This window comes from Ochotona curzoniae, unplaced genomic scaffold, assembly GCF_017591425.1.
Source record: "Ochotona curzoniae isolate NIBS_2020 unplaced genomic scaffold, NIBS_Ocur_1.0 scaffold_3208, whole genome shotgun sequence".
NCBI lineage: Eukaryota > Metazoa > Chordata > Mammalia > Lagomorpha > Ochotonidae > Ochotona > Ochotona curzoniae.
This window is the reverse complement of record NW_024467106.1, coordinates 18574511-18589822: the sequence shown is the minus strand read 5'-3', so window position 1 is coordinate 18589822 and position 15312 is coordinate 18574511. Positions and strand designations below refer to the sequence as shown.

Sequence of the window (15312 nt, the reverse complement as noted above, 5' to 3'; positions counted from 1 at the left end):
ATGCATGCCGAGTGCCTGCCTCTGTGCTGGGAAAGGGGTAATTATGGGTGCGTGATCGGCAGTGTCAGTCAAATAGCTAGCTCCTGCTGATCTGCCTTCGTCTGCCCCATCCCCACGGTGCCCCATTCGCAGTTCATTGTAGATGCTCAGTCATTTGTAGAATGAGTGAATGAATGCGGGCAACACAAGGCAGGCTGTGTGCAAAGGAACTCTTTGGAATCGAAGAGAGCTTCACATTAGAAGTGACAGTTGAAAGGAGTCAAGTTTTAAAGCATGCCTGCAAGTCTGGAAGGAGACAGAGCTGAAGGCGGCATTTGCAGCAGAGCGTGGAGCCCTGGTGCAAAGACCGGGAGGCTATAGAGAGTGTGGGAACTGGGATGTGTTGGTGGCTGCAGTGTCAATCAAGTAGCTAGTGCTCCGAAATGAGGTTGTGCAGGCGGTCTCTCCAGGTCACCTCCTTTGCTCTGAATGGCTGGTGTCTGGGTTGTGGGGAAGCATGAAGGATTCTAAGCAGGGAAGTGCCGGGATCGTTTTTTGCACCCTGCAAGGATGCAAAAAATTTTGCTGCAGTGTGAAGCCAGACTGAACCTGTTGCTGGGCAGAATCAGCGACATCTAGTGATGCTCTTCTTGGTGGGAGGAGGGGTAGAACTCTCCGAAACCTATTAATTTTGTGTGAATTCAGGAGGGGAAAGAAAGCAAAGGGGGATGGGGGAGGGAAGGAGTGGCTGGGTGGCTCACTTGGCTAGAACCTTTCTGCGAGTGCTGGGATCCCATGTGGGTGCCTGTTTGCATTCTCTCTGCTCTGCTTCCCATCCAGCTCCCTGCTTGTGGTCTGGGAAAGCGGTAGAGGATGACACAAAGCCTTGGGACCCTGCACCCCTGTGAGACACCCAAAAGCAGCTTCTGGTGGCTCCTGGCTTCGGAGCTGTGCATCTCTGGCCACTGCACACATTTGGGGACTGAACCAGTAGATGAAAGATCTTTCACTGTCTTCATTTTCTAAGTAAATCTGATCTGCCTTTCCAGTACATATAATTAAATCATTAACAGCAACAAAAAGGAGGGGAGGAAATCTAGCAGTGGAGCATGAAATACGGCTTCTGAGCTGAGCTACTGGTGGGAGTGTGTGGCTGTTCACTCAGGCCGGGATTTTCCAAAGGGTTTGTGCCTGCAACTATTGTGGTGTCTCTTCCTCTTCTCTCATTCCTTCTTGGGATCTGCACCCCTAGCCTCACAACTTCCCCAGACCTTAACCTGAATCAGTTCTTCCTTCCCTCTTTCCTTCCTTCCTTCCTTCCTTCCTTCCTTCCTTCCTTCCTTCTTTCCTTCTTTCCTTCTTTCCTTCCTTCCTTTCTTCCTCTCTATCTCTCATTCTTTCTCTCACTTCCTTATTTTAAGGTTGATTCACTTTTGGCTCAGCGTGGTAACCTAGTGGCTAAAGTCCTCACATTGCATGTGCCAGGATGCCATATGGGCATGGATTCTAATCCTAGCAGCTCCACTTCCCATCCAGCTCCCTGCTTGTGTCCTGGGAAAGCAGGTGAGGACAGCCCGTACCTTGGGATCCTGCACCTGCAAGGGAGACCTGGAAGAAGCTCCTGGCTCTTGGCTTCAGATAAGCTGGTGCAGGGTCTCAAGGCTTTGGCCCATCTTCCCCTGCTTTCCCAGGCCACAAGCAGGGAGCTGGATGGGAAGTGGAGCAGCCAGAACATGAGCCAGTAGCCATTTGGGATCCTGGCACATGCAAGGCTAGGATCTAGTCCCTAGGCCATCGTGTCAGGCCTGAATTTCGTTATTTTTAATAGCTGAGGAGTATTCCATGGAGTGGATGTACTGCTAACTCCATTGATTTTTTTTTAAGATTTTCATCTATTTGTTTGAAAAGCAGAGGTACACAGAGAGAGGACAAGATAGCTGGTTCACTACTTAAGTGAGTATAACAGCCAGGACTGAAGGTAGGAGCCAGAAACTTCATCCAGGTCTTCCAAAGGGCTCAGGTTCTTGGTCCATCTTCTGCTGGTTTCCCAGGCACATGAGCAGGGAGCTGGATTGCAAGTGGAACAGCTGGAATTCTGACTGTGCTCATATGGGATACTGGCTTCAAAGGTGATGCTTAACCTGCTGTGCTCTAAGGCTGGCCCCTAGATAATGTTTAAACTGAGAACAGCGTTTTTCAGATTCACAGCAATGAACAAATTGTTTGCATTTATTTCACATTTTCTCTCTTTTCCTGACAGTTTCTGCAAGACTGCAAGCTGATCGCTGAAACCCTTGCTGTGTTGGTGTATGCGGTGTCAATTGGTGAACTCTCCTGGTGCTCAAATCTATCTAGAGACCAAAGGGGACTGAATTCCTAGATTCCCGCTGGTGGTGCAGTGCAAGCTGTCATGCCCTTGAACAAGACGACAGCCATGTCCCCAGATCCTCAAACCCTGGCCTCTCTTGCGTGCAACAAGGTCCCGAGCAGGAATCCTATGATGGATCAGGAATCTCTCCTTAGAGGGGACCCGGAGTCTTTCAGACGGAGGTTCAGGTGGTTCTGCTACTCGGAAGTGGCTGGACCCAGGAAGGCCTTGAGTCAGCTCTGGGAGCTCTGCACGCAGTGGCTGAGACCGGACATTCATACCAAAGAGGAGATCTTGGAGCTTTTGGTGTTTGAGCAGTTTCTGACTATTCTGCCTGGAGAGATGAGGGTTTGGGTAAAGTCTCAGCGTCCAAAGAATGGGGAGGAAGTGGTAACCCTGATAGAGGATTTGACCCATGTGCTTGAAGAACCAAAAGGTGAGGTTTGTGTAGAGAGGGGGAGAAACCCCTCAAAAGCAAGCAACTTACTGTTCAAAGGACTCTCAGGCTTGGGACTCGGGGCAGCATTTGAATCAATGCACATGGCAAACTGTGGTCTTGAGCAAACTCTCTTACCTGGCAGAGTTTTAATGAGTCAGAGGGAGATACCTTCTTTTCCATGATTTTGTTTTGCAGACTGCATCAGGATAGATGTGGGGGGCACACAAGGGTTGTGTCTTTCTCCACTTTGAGCAGGAGACGGCGGTGGGGGGAGGGGGTCCTTAGGACCCGAGAAGAGGAAGTTGCGTGTGCAGGTGATGGGCAGTACCAGTGTTTCACCAGTTCTGCATCCCCACACCCCTTCTACATATCTTGTTTTATGCATCTCTCCAACTGTATCCTTCACAATGCTTTTGATAAGAAGCTGGTGAGCTCACTGCCCTGGTTCTAGCAAACTATTCCAACCTGAGGAGGGAGTCATGGGAACCGTGACATACAGCGAGTTGGTCACTAATTCTGGAGGCCTGGCCTTGCGACTGGCCTCTGACATTGGGAGCAGTCTGTGGGGCTGAGCTTCCTCCAGGTGGACTGTCCGCGTTCACTGAATTAAAGGGCTCTTGGCTGATGTCTGCTAGTGGATCTAGTACAGGATTCCCCACGTGGCGTGTGGGGAAGCACCCTGACGTTGGGGACACTGTGACGTGTGTGACAGGAAGTGACTTGGGTTTTGTTCTGTTTATTTCAAGCATTCATAAGAGTTTTCCATCTAAATAACACACTGGAAAGATCAGACTCTTTCTCCCCACTCCCTAGACCCTGTCTCTCAAGATTCTAATGTTGGCCAAGAGACCTCAGACAGAGACAAAACGATTGCTGTCCATCCAGATGCTGAGTCTCAGGTAAGTCGCCTTCTGCTGGTTAAGTGAGTACTTCACTGGACTCTTAACTCTTGGCATACAGATGAAAAATGGCCAGAGAAGGACAGTATACCTCCTTTTTCACATGGTGTTTATTTCAGTTCACGGAATATGTCCCAAGTTTGACTTCAAAGTCATTTCTTAAATTCCAGCAATCACCCCTGAGAAAATTAATTCATTAGAAATGGAATAATTGTATTTCCTTAATGTGATAAAGGATGTGTCCAATTAGTGCTCCAAGACAGAAAGCAATCCTTATAATGTCCAAGAAACACAGCTATTATATTTTCTGAATATCCTAGCCAATGCAGTACAGTAAGAGAAGTGTAAGCATTGGTGTGTAAGAGGCACACACAGATCACTCACAAATAACATTGTTTTGGAAAATTCACAGAACCAGTGGACAAATACCAAAATTTATGTAATAGTTGGGAAAAGTAGCTGCTTACAAATCAGTTCCTATATGCCAGTTACCAGTTAAGGGAAAATTCTTATTAATAATTGATAGTACTGTGGTGGACCAATAATAACTATAAATGCTTATTTCCTAATCCCTGAACCTGCAAATGTCACTTTGTTTGGAAGAGGGAGCTTGTAAGAGTGACTCAAGTTGCGAAAGGATGGGCAGTTGGCCTAGTGGTTCAGCAGCTGCCCATTAGGAACACCCCATGTGTTGTATTGCAGTGCCTGCGTTCAAGTTCCATCTCCAGTTGCTGGTTCCAGCTTTTTGCTGAGGCTGACCCTGAGAGGCAACAAGGAATGGCTCGAGTAGTTGGGTTCGTGCTGCCCATGAGGGAAACGTAGCTCAAGTTCTCATTCTAAGATTCAGCCACCTAGTCCCAGTCATGGCAGGACATGGAGGAATTCGGTATCTCTTCGCCTCTCAAAACATTTTTAAAAAGGATTTGGGGGCTAGTGCAATGGCAAATCAGGCTAAGCCTCTGCCTGCAGTTGTGGCACCCCCCTATGGGCACTGGTTTGAATCCTGATTGCACCACTTCCTATCCAGCTCCCTGCTAAAAAGCAATAGAAAATAGAGGCTCCTGGTTCTTGGCTTTGGAACCTACCCTGCTCCGGTCCTTGCTGATGACTTTTAACCAGCAGATGACTTTCTCTGTAACTCTGTTTTTCAAATATAATTAGAAATATTTTTTAAAAAAGAGTTTTTTAGGATGAGGAAGTTATATGATTGTGTGAGCAGACCTTATGCTGGCACAGGTGTTCTGATTAGAGAGGCCGAGGGAAATTAACTCACAAAGGGAGGAGGGTGACGAGAGGAAGTGACCATGTGCAGTGATAGGCCAGCGAGTCAAGGAGTACCATGAACTAATGGCAGCCACCAGAAGCTAAGGGGGACAAGGAATAAAGTCTCTGCATGCAGCCCTTCTAGCCCCTACCTCAGATTTCTGATCTTTAGAGCCATGAGAGCAGAAATTTCTGTTGTGTTAAGCCCCAAGTTTATGATAATTTGTTCCAGGGCTCACAGGAAGTTATCCCAAATTCTAGCAGCCATTCTGCTGTACTACCTCAAAACGTCCTGCAGATGGCACTGTAGGAAGTATATTTACTGAGTCCCATTGCTTGCCGGTAATTGTAGAGCAGTTGACACATATATTACTAAACATTTTTTTAGTGGTTATGATAGAAAATGATTGTTGTGTGCACCTGAAAGTTAACATTTGGAAGGTAGTTTCTGATATTTTGTTATTATCTACGCTAGGCTTGCATGAGTTCTGCAAATTTGGGTTTGAGAATAAAATTTAATAATTTTCTTTTCATCCTAGAAATCAGTGGGTTTAGGGTTAGGCACTTTAGAGGATTCTTATGTAACTTTTGACAGCAGAGACTGAGTGGGAAGAGCAGGGGTATGTAAAACTCTTGCTGTAGCTCTTGTCATAGTCCTGGAATAGCTGTAGCATAGCTTGCCATGCAAGTTTTAATAAGTAAATATAAATAAATTTAAAAACCTCCCAAAACAAAACCAACCAAACAAAAAACTTGCATACTATCACAATTTTTATTTTGATGGGTGCGTTTGGATGAGTGGTTAAGATATGGGTTGGGACTCCAAGTCGAATGGCTGTTCTGCTTTGGATCCCAGCTTCCTGATAATGCATTTCCTGCTAATGTAGTCAGCGGTGGCTCCCATAGCTGGGTGCCTGCCACCCCTAGGGGAGACCTGGGTCGAGTTCCTGGCTTTAGCTTGGCCCCGTCCTGGCCTTTGTGAATATTTAGAGAGTGAATCAGTAGAGTCAACAGAGGCTCTCTATCTTCCCTTTGCCTCTAAAATAAGTATTTCCTAAAAACCAAAAAACATTCCTTTAGAGCCTTCTCAGAGTTAGTTTTGGTCCATTTGTGGCTAATGGAATGCAAGCTGACTGTGTTGGGAGTAATGGAGTCCAGAAGAGAACTGTCTGTTCTTCTAGGGATCTATAACCTTCAAGGATGTGGCCATGGACTTTTCCAGAGGCGAGTGGAAGAAGCTGGAGCCTTTGCAGAAGGAGCTGTACAAGGACATACTGCTGGAAAACATCAAGGACCTGGAATTTCTGGGTAAAGTCATCTTGGTGTTCTGGCGTCTCAGCTGGGGCTCTTTTGGTCCCCTTTTATATTACTGCAAGAGAAGTACTCTGAGAAGTACTTGCCCCTGCTTGCGCTGGCCACTCAGGGACCACTGATAGGATTTATCTGAAATATGGTTTCTGAAAACACAATTCTGCAGTATCTCCTGCAATAAACTCCTTTATCTCACTGCATTGGAAATGTGGAACATCGTCTTGCTATCAACGTTATGTTAGCGTCTCCCACGTGCTCCTTCGATTCCAGGGATACCGTCTGTGTGTGCGTCAGCATCTTATTCTCCCTGGAAAACCAGAGGCTCGGTGTGCTTGTTGGTACGTCTTTGTTCTGTGCAGAAACAGCCACTTTCCATTCTTTTCTCTATGTGCAGGCGCTCCGGTTTCCAAATTGGAGTTGATTTCCCAGCTGAAGTGGGTTGAGTTGCCGAGGCAGCTGGAAAAAGAAATCTCAAAAGATTCCAGACCAGGTGAGTTGGTAAGAGGTAGACGAGGGAGTGAAAAAAAGGTGTCTGCTAAGTGATACCTCTGCTAAGTGACAGGTTGGGCAGGCTGGCTGCTCAAACATTAAGATCATTGGAATACAGGTCTGGCTTTCTTAGAATGTTCGATTTAATTAGGGAAACTACTGCTTTGGATGCTCTGAGAATTAGATGCTAAGACGTGATCAGTCATGCAAGAGGTTTATGGCTCGGGATTCCAGTGGAGGAGAACGGTAGCTGGAAGAAGCAGGGAAGGTGGCCTGCTGCACACCTTGTGTCGCCTCTGAGTGAGAGAGGGGCGAAAGGAAGGAGGGAGAGGAAGAGGCCTTGAGCAAGTACACTTTTCTTTATGATTTGTTTTGAGTTATTTGAAAGGCAAAGTAACAGACACACACACACACACACACACACACACACACACACACACACACACTCAGAAACAGAGGGTGAGGTTAAGAGAGTAGGCAAGCCCGGGAAGGAATGTTTGAGCAGGTGCACCTGTCACAAGAGTCCTCCTAAGACTGCCTGGACTCCATCACCACAGGGGACAACCTGAGGGAAAGCGGCCTTGGCCTGAGCGCAGAGGTGGGGGTCCAGAGCAGCAGCAGTGCTGTCAGGTCCTCTCCCACAGGAGAAGGTCAGAGAGGCCCATTATTATGGATGGCACAAACAGGAAAACAAATGTGATATGTGCCATAATCACAGTACAGGTGAGAAGCTGTAGGAATGCGATGGTCCCTGGGTTCACCATGGCTACACTTACTTTGTGTGTCAGGGATGCACACGGAATGGGAACTGCATAGTGGCTTTTGAGCTTTGCTGTGATGTGTGGTGCAGAGCTATGAGTGCTGGGCAGTGCAACAAGCCACCCTCCCTGTCACTGCTGCACTCGCATGAGAAGCAACCCTCCTGCGAGTGTCCCGTGTCCTGTGTGGCCAAGCGAGTGCGTTTAGGTCAGTTGTGTTAAATATGGTTCTGAGTTAATGGCATCCTCAAGTCAGAGTCAGTAGAGGGATTGTAAGCCCTGTCAAGGTGCAGCTATTCATAGGCACAAGGATGCACCGAGATGTGATTTCAATTTTGAAGGATAAGTAAGAATTTGCCTTATAGTAATTCTAGTTTTGTCAAAATGGAATACATACGTATATATGAAAATGTTCATGGGAAAGTGGCCTTGAAATAGAGTGCCCAGGACCCGCGAGCTCTCTGATACCCTGCCCATGTGTGAATGCACAGCTCTGGGTTGTAAGACTTCAGAACATTTCCCTTAAGACCTGCTGTCTTTGAATGGTGAGATCTTTTTTTTTTCTTTATCCTTCTCTGTATCATCTTAAAATTTAATGACAAATGATTAAATTTACATTTAAAAATAATGCTTTATTACACAGATCAGTAATTTTCACTTATTTTAAGGGAAAAAGAAAAATCCATTGTGTTCTAGTCCATCTTCTAAGCCATTTTTTTTTTCAGCTGGGCTATCAGCTGTTTCTTGTGTAATTGCATAAATAAATGTTAAAGTAGCATTTTGAAGAGTACCCAATAATGGATTCTAATATTTGTCCCTTCCCCTCAGAGCCGCATGTGCAAGAAGCATCCTATAGGGACAGCTGGCTTCAAAGAAGCATCCTATAGGGACAGCTGGCTTCCAGAGTCATTTACACATGCTGAGGGATACTTCTCGCAGACGAAAGTCAATAGCCATCATTTATAAAAAGCTCCTACAAATCAATAAGAAATACCAAGAATGTTGGTAAATGGGCAAAGAACCTGAAAAGTTAAATGGCAAAATTAAATATTTGTGAACATGAAAAATATGTTCACTAGTAAGTTGTGAAATACAGATGTAAAGCAACCGTGCTGTTTATTTGGAAAGCAAAGATTTGAAGCGTATCTAAGCAGTGATTTCTCACATGCTTTTCCTCCTTACGTGTCATGTCAAGTTGGGAATACCTTTGCATCTTTGGTTAGGTAACTCCATCTTTAACAGCCTTCCAAGAGACACATTGGAGACACATCAATGAGAGAATGACTAAATCCAGTGTATGTGAGGGATTATCATGTCATTGAGTAAAATCATCATTATAATGAATTACTAGTGAGATGGGAAATAATTTTTTCAAGATTTATTTTACTTTTATTGCAAAGTCAGATTTATAGAGAGGAGGAGAGACAGAGAGGAAGATCTTTCGTCCGATGGTTCACTCCCCAAGTGTTCGCAATGGCCAGAGCTGAGCAGATCTGAAATCAGGAACCAGGAGCCTCTTCTGGGTCTCCCATCCAGGTGCAGGGTCCCAAGGCTTTGGGCTGTCCTCAACTGCTTTCCCAGGCCACAAGCAGGGAGCTGGATGGAAAGTAGGGCTACTAGGGTTAGAACCAGTGCCCATATGGGATCCTGATGCTCACAAGGTGAGGACTCTAGCTGCCAGGCTACCATGCAGGACCCCAAATGGGAAATAATTAAAAGCAGTTTATGCATAGAATTTTTTTCTTGAATTCTACTTAGAAATACTTAGGAAGAAAATAAATATCATTTCAGGGTCATGGGATTTTGAATTTTGTAATTTTGTATTTTGTAATTACCTGTTTAAAAAAGTTTTATGCAAGTGACAAAGTGACCAGATGAATCAAAGCTTGGATTATATGGTTATATGGTTAGTAAAAGCCTGGATAATATAGTTATATGGTTAATAGATGCATTCGTTGTCCTGAGAACAGTGAGTAGAGTGTGGTTATTGAGGAGAGATTTTAGAACTTGAGCACTAGACCTTGTCACCTTTATGCTGTGTGGGATGATGGAAGTGCTATGGGATTTTAGGGCAGGAAGTAGGAAGCACTGAAGATGAAAGAGTGGGCTTAACAATTCCTGTGGGCGGGCCCTGCATGATAGCCTAGCAGCTAAAGTCCTTGCATTACACATGTCCAGGAACCCCTATGGGGGCCAGTTCTAATCCCGGCAGCCCCGCTTCCCATCCAGCTCCCTCATTGTGGCCCGGGAAAACAGTCAAGGACGGCCCAAAGCCTTGGGACCCTGCACCCACGTGAGAGACCCAGAGAAGGCTCCAGGCTCATGGCTTTGATTTGGCACAGCTCCAGCCATTGAGACCGCTTGGGAAGTGAATCAATGGATGGAAAATCTTCCTTTCTGTCTCTCCTCCTCTCTGTATATCTGATTTTGAAAAAAAAAAAATCTTAAAAAAAAATTCTGCAGGAGATAGATACCCAAATAGAGTGTGTGTCAGGCTGCTAGAGCCAGACTGCGATCAGCTTTGAAAGTTGTACATAATGTGAAGTGTCAGCATTTTCCATAAAGCCAGTGGTATTTACCTTATTTGACGATTGCAATTATGCCATAGGACTCAAAAAGGTGGACTTTGGTGTAAAACAAAGCTTAAAAAAAATCTTGCTCTTGTATTTAACAATACAGAGCCCATGGGCAAGCTACTTATGCTATGAACTAGGTCGTGATAAGTATAAAAAAGATGGCAATAAGACCTACTTTGCAGGGTGGTTGTGAATATTAAATAAAAATAATGCAAGGAAAGACCTTGAACTTGAGACCTGGCATATTTGTGCTATCACTGTTTGGACAAGACCCTTTTGGACATTGGAAAAGGAGGTTTGAACTTGATTTGGAAATTCAACCTGGGGCTAAGAACTGTGTCTCTTAAAGTGCAACCTTTGTATCCCCGACAGTTTTTTCGGTGTTGACTGTATTTCCTTGAACTGCTTTCCTGTCTGTATTGTATAAAGCTGTATGTGGGAGCTGTCCAAGCCATCCTCCTTCTAGTCGTTACTGTCTCTGTTCCTATGTTCTTCCCTAGAAGAGCAGATTCCGTTCCTGTAAACGGGAAATGGTGTAATTGCTTTTTTCTTTTAGGGTGTGATCCTAGAGGTGAGCTGGAGGCATCCGCCCAGAGTTCTCACGTTCTGATGGAAGAACTGACTCTGGAGAAAATAGTAGAAGGTGGCTTTAGGGATGATGGTCACGACTTGATGGCAGAATTGGAGAAATACTATGGCAGACCTGAGAATGAACAAGGCAGATCTTCCAAAGGAAAAACCACACAGAAGAGTAGCAGGAGAGGCAAGAAGGGCGAAGACACAGAGAAGACCCCCTGCGGGAGTACACTGAAGCGAACTTCGGACGTCATTAAATACTTGAGAGTCTACTTAAAGAAGAAGTCTCGGAAGCAGAGTGAAAGCAAGAAACCCTTCAGTTTCCATTCCGATCTCGTCCTGAATCGGAAGGAGCATGCCGGAGAAAAGTCACGGAAGCACAAGGAAGGTGGCAGAGGTGGAAGTCGTGCTGCGTCTGATCATCAGAAACATCCAAAAATCTATTTGGGGAATAAGTCCCGGAAGTGTAACGTGTGTGGGATATCCTTTACTCACGGTTCTTGCCGTCCTGAGAGAAGGAGCTCCCCTACCTGTCGTAAATGCTGGAAAGCTTTACATCCAGACCCACCTGCCGATAAAGACGAGGCCGCGGAGAACACGCCGAAATGTAGCAAATGTGGGAAAGCCTTTGGTCCCTGCACCCCACTGCCTAAATCCCACAGAACTAACACTGGAGAGAAGCCCTCGCTGTGCCACGAATGTGTCAAGGCTTCCCGTGGTGCCTCATCCCCCACGCCACCTGCTAGTCAGAGCGAAGACAAACCATTCAAATGTGATGACTGTGGAAAAGGGTTCACCCTCATCGCCCACATCATTAAGCATCAGAGAATTCATACAGGGGAGAAACCCTACAAATGTAAAGACTGTGGCCGAGCCTTCAGCGACAGTTCATCTCTTATTCAGCATCAGCGCATTCATACCGGAGAAAAACCCTATAAATGTAACGATTGCGGCAAGTCTTTCAGTCACAGCTCATCCCTTTCCAAACATCAGAGGATTCATACTGGCGAGAAACCCTACAAGTGCGATGAGTGTGGAAAAGCGTTCCGACAGAACTCTTGCCTTACCCGGCATCAGAGAATTCACACTGGAGAAAAGCCGTACTTGTGTAATGATTGCGGGATGACCTTCAGCCATTTCACCTCCGTTATTTATCATCAGAGACTCCACGCAGGAGAAAAACCTTACAAATGCAGCCAGTGTGACAAAGCCTTCCCCACCCACTCTCTCCTTAGTCGGCATCAGAGGATTCATACTGGTGTGAAACCTTACAAGTGCAAGGAGTGTGGGAAAACCTTCAGTCAGAGTTCGTCGCTCAATGAGCATTTCCGGGTCCACACGGGAGAGAAGCCCTACGAATGCGACTTCTGTGGAGCCACCTTTGGTCGCAGCTCCATCCTCGTGGAGCATGTGAAAATTCACACCAGGACCAAAGACTACGAATGCACGAAGTGTGACAAGATATTTAAGAGTAATTCAGGACTTATCCGACACCGGGTGTATCACGCCTCGGAGTAATTCTGGGAATGTCATGGGGTGTGGCGGGGCGGGGATTGAGTCCACATGGTCCTTATTAAAGCCTGGGATATAACACACCATGACATTGATAAGGAGCTGCAATGCTGATGTATTGGCAGCGAGGGGAAAATACCGCATTCCCCCTATATTCGTCTTATTTCCAAAGACGTCACCTGCTGGCAAATAGTGGTTAGGATATCAAGCTGTGTGCAAAGTGAAGAAAATACTGTGTGATATGAAATGATTCTGAGAGGCTTGAAAGCTGTTTACTTTCTTTACTTGAGGAGACTGCCTTCTCCTAACGACCCTTCTTCTACTGCTCGTTATGTGAGAAACAGAACCTGGCCTTACCCAGAATAGCCTGGGTTCTGCCCAAACTTTGCTGTGTACTGTGGAGCAGTTTGGATGAATCACTGGACATTTCTGAATTTTAATTTCTTGGTCAGGAGAGTGAAGGGATGATATGAATGAAATATATATATATATATAATTGGAGATATGATTGCACATGATCCGGAACATACATACACCAACATCTAAGACAACCCCACTGATGCAGGTAAAATTCAGGAGCAGTGTAGAGTTGATGCACAGAGTGGGTTTTCAGTTGAATTTTCTGTTGCATTTACTCAAAGGAGCAGAATGTGCCGATGCTGCTGGGTTATTCCTGCTGCATTTCATCAGTGAACTAGGAATAATCATTTCTAAGTGTGAAAGGAATGAAAGGCCCTGAGCGACTTAGGTTTGGGACCAGGTCTTCATGTCTCATACTCTTGATAGAAATTCGTATTTTTCTATCTCTACTTGAAATTCTTTGACAGAAAATTGTCATATGTTTGAGGTGTTAGGCAATGAAATAGCATTTCTGTGTAAATTTGAATATTCCTGGAGACAGAATGTATTCATAGATTACTTGGGCAGTAACACAACTCATCTTAGGCTAAAGAAAAATACTTGAAAATTTTCAAATTTTGAATCGATTCCTCTTTGATAAGTAGAAATATATATGTATATTTTATGAGCAACATGCAGTTTACTCATGTATATTTTATGAACAAAGTTATTCAATGGCTGAATTGAATAACTGAATTCAATTTTTGTGAATGTCCTTTAAAATCTTTTCCTCATAATTTTATAAATAAATCATAAAATCTCTCCATCTAAGATTTTTTTTTTTCTCTAAGATTCTCCTTTGTATGTGCATGTCAAATAATTTGGCTATGATATCTGGTCAAGTTTACAAACTCATGTCCTGTTAAAATTTGCTTAAATTGTTTTTGTTAGAAATTCTCATTCCATATGACAAATTTTATGGATCTTTTGTTTTACTTTAAATTTTTGAACAATTACATAGATTTAAAATGTTGTCTTAAATATTGTCTGCTGTATTAACACTTGAAATCAAGAAAATGTTTTGTTCTGCTATAGTGAACACTGTACTAATAGCCTTTTTTCTTGACTATTTTGTGGTATTGACTTGTGTGCCTCTACTGAATTCAGCTTTAATTGTAAGTCTTTATTTACAATTTATTTTCCATATGTCAAGTAAAAATGGGCTCATTATCATTCAAATACGAGGTGTCTCAATTTATGAGTATGACTTACTTATGTAATACTGGGCTATCTGCATACAAACATTACAGTAAACACATTATAACACTATAACAGTGCATAGAAAAAAGTCAGCTGAAGGGAATCAGTGTGTTGATACTGACTAGATTGGTGATGTGTTTGTGTGACACCAGAAATGCCTGTCTCCCTATAAGTGTCACAGCCCCGTGCAGTTCAGTGTCCTCTGTGATGCAGTGGTTGATGTGAGATGTAGTTCTATCAAGACAATAAAGTTGTGTTTAATGAAAAAAGAATATTCATTCTGCTTCTGTTTGTCTCAAGTATGAAATGGGACACTATTTGCATTTTCAATTCCCAGTGGCCTCCAGCAGCCACTATGTTAGAGAGAACAGAGTGAGAGTAAGCCATGCTGGGCTCGGGGAACCCATATAAATAAATTCAGTAGGAATTGATTTCCCAGGCAGCCTTCCAGCATTTTGGTGCTTCCCAACATTTTGCAGCACTGCCGCCTACAATGTGTGACTTCCAGGTTTCCAGGGCCATGGTAAGAAAGAACTGGAACTTCGAGTGATGCTCAGAAGCACTGGTCTGCAGGCAGCTTAGAAGCACTGGTCCCAAACCAAGTGCTAGAGTGTCCCAGGGCACTGTGGGAAACTTAGCAGGTCTTCCCAGGATTCTTAGTTTTGAGGATAACATGGCTGTGACCTGTGGGCACTGCAACAACTCTACTAATGGCTTGTTTGGAAGAATTCAACAACTGGAACTAGCAGGTATTTCTTTCGGTCTCGGGGGCGGGGAGGGGGTAAGGGGAGGGCGGTGCTGTGGATAATTGCCGTACTAAGGATGCTCTCAGGGAGTTTGAGAACCATCAAGAGGTTTAGAAACCACCTCTCTCCATTGCCCAGAAGCCACACATGACCCTAACCTATCTGCAGGGAGGTTGGTAATGCGGTTTTCTCTAGATCAAGGTGAGCACATCAGTGATTTCTGTCTTTGTGGTCACTAAGCTCGTTCTGGCTGCACAGATTGTACATTGTCCCCAAGGGAGACATTTCAAAATTTGAAATTTGAATCTGTCCACAATTCGAGGGTTAGAGTATCTGGAGTTGGAGACTTTGAATTTGACTTGTTATATGCCTTTGGGACCTGCAGTGTCATTCATCTTCCTTGTGGCAAGGTCATGTGTACAGAACGAGCTCTGGCTTCTCTCCAGAATGATCTCCTAGTATGTCTGGGGTGGTGGAGGAGGCTGAAGAAAGCTGCATGCTGGGGCAGGAGTTAGAGTTCACCTCCGGTGATACAGACTTGTAATTAAGCTCCAGTTTTTAGTTTCATATTTCATTTCTACCGTCATTTAGGTCCAGAGGATCCAAATGAACAGATTTTCATTCTGCTTCAATGCCACTTTCATGTGGAGTTGCAGATGTGTTCATTGTAACCTGAGAAACAAGTCAGGAGACTCAAACAGCTCTTCGGCAGAGTTCTGTCTGTATATTTTAAGGCAGGTTTACAGGAACGAGAGACAGAAAGATCTCCCATCTGCTGCTTTACTCCTCAAATGGCT

The 15312-nt window shown here is 44.6% G+C and overlaps 1 protein-coding gene across 1 annotated transcript; it reads left to right on the top strand.

Moving 5' to 3' along the window:
- On the top strand, positions 1–12176 carry ZNF483 (zinc finger protein 483). Its single transcript, XM_040962885.1, has 6 exons — positions 1–37; positions 2379–2783; positions 3600–3685; positions 6130–6256; positions 6654–6749; positions 10699–12176. The coding sequence occupies exons 1-6, from the start codon at positions 1–3 to the stop codon at positions 12174–12176; spliced, it is 2229 nt and encodes a 742-aa protein (XP_040818819.1).
- Positions 12177–15312: the final 3136 nt, after the last annotated feature.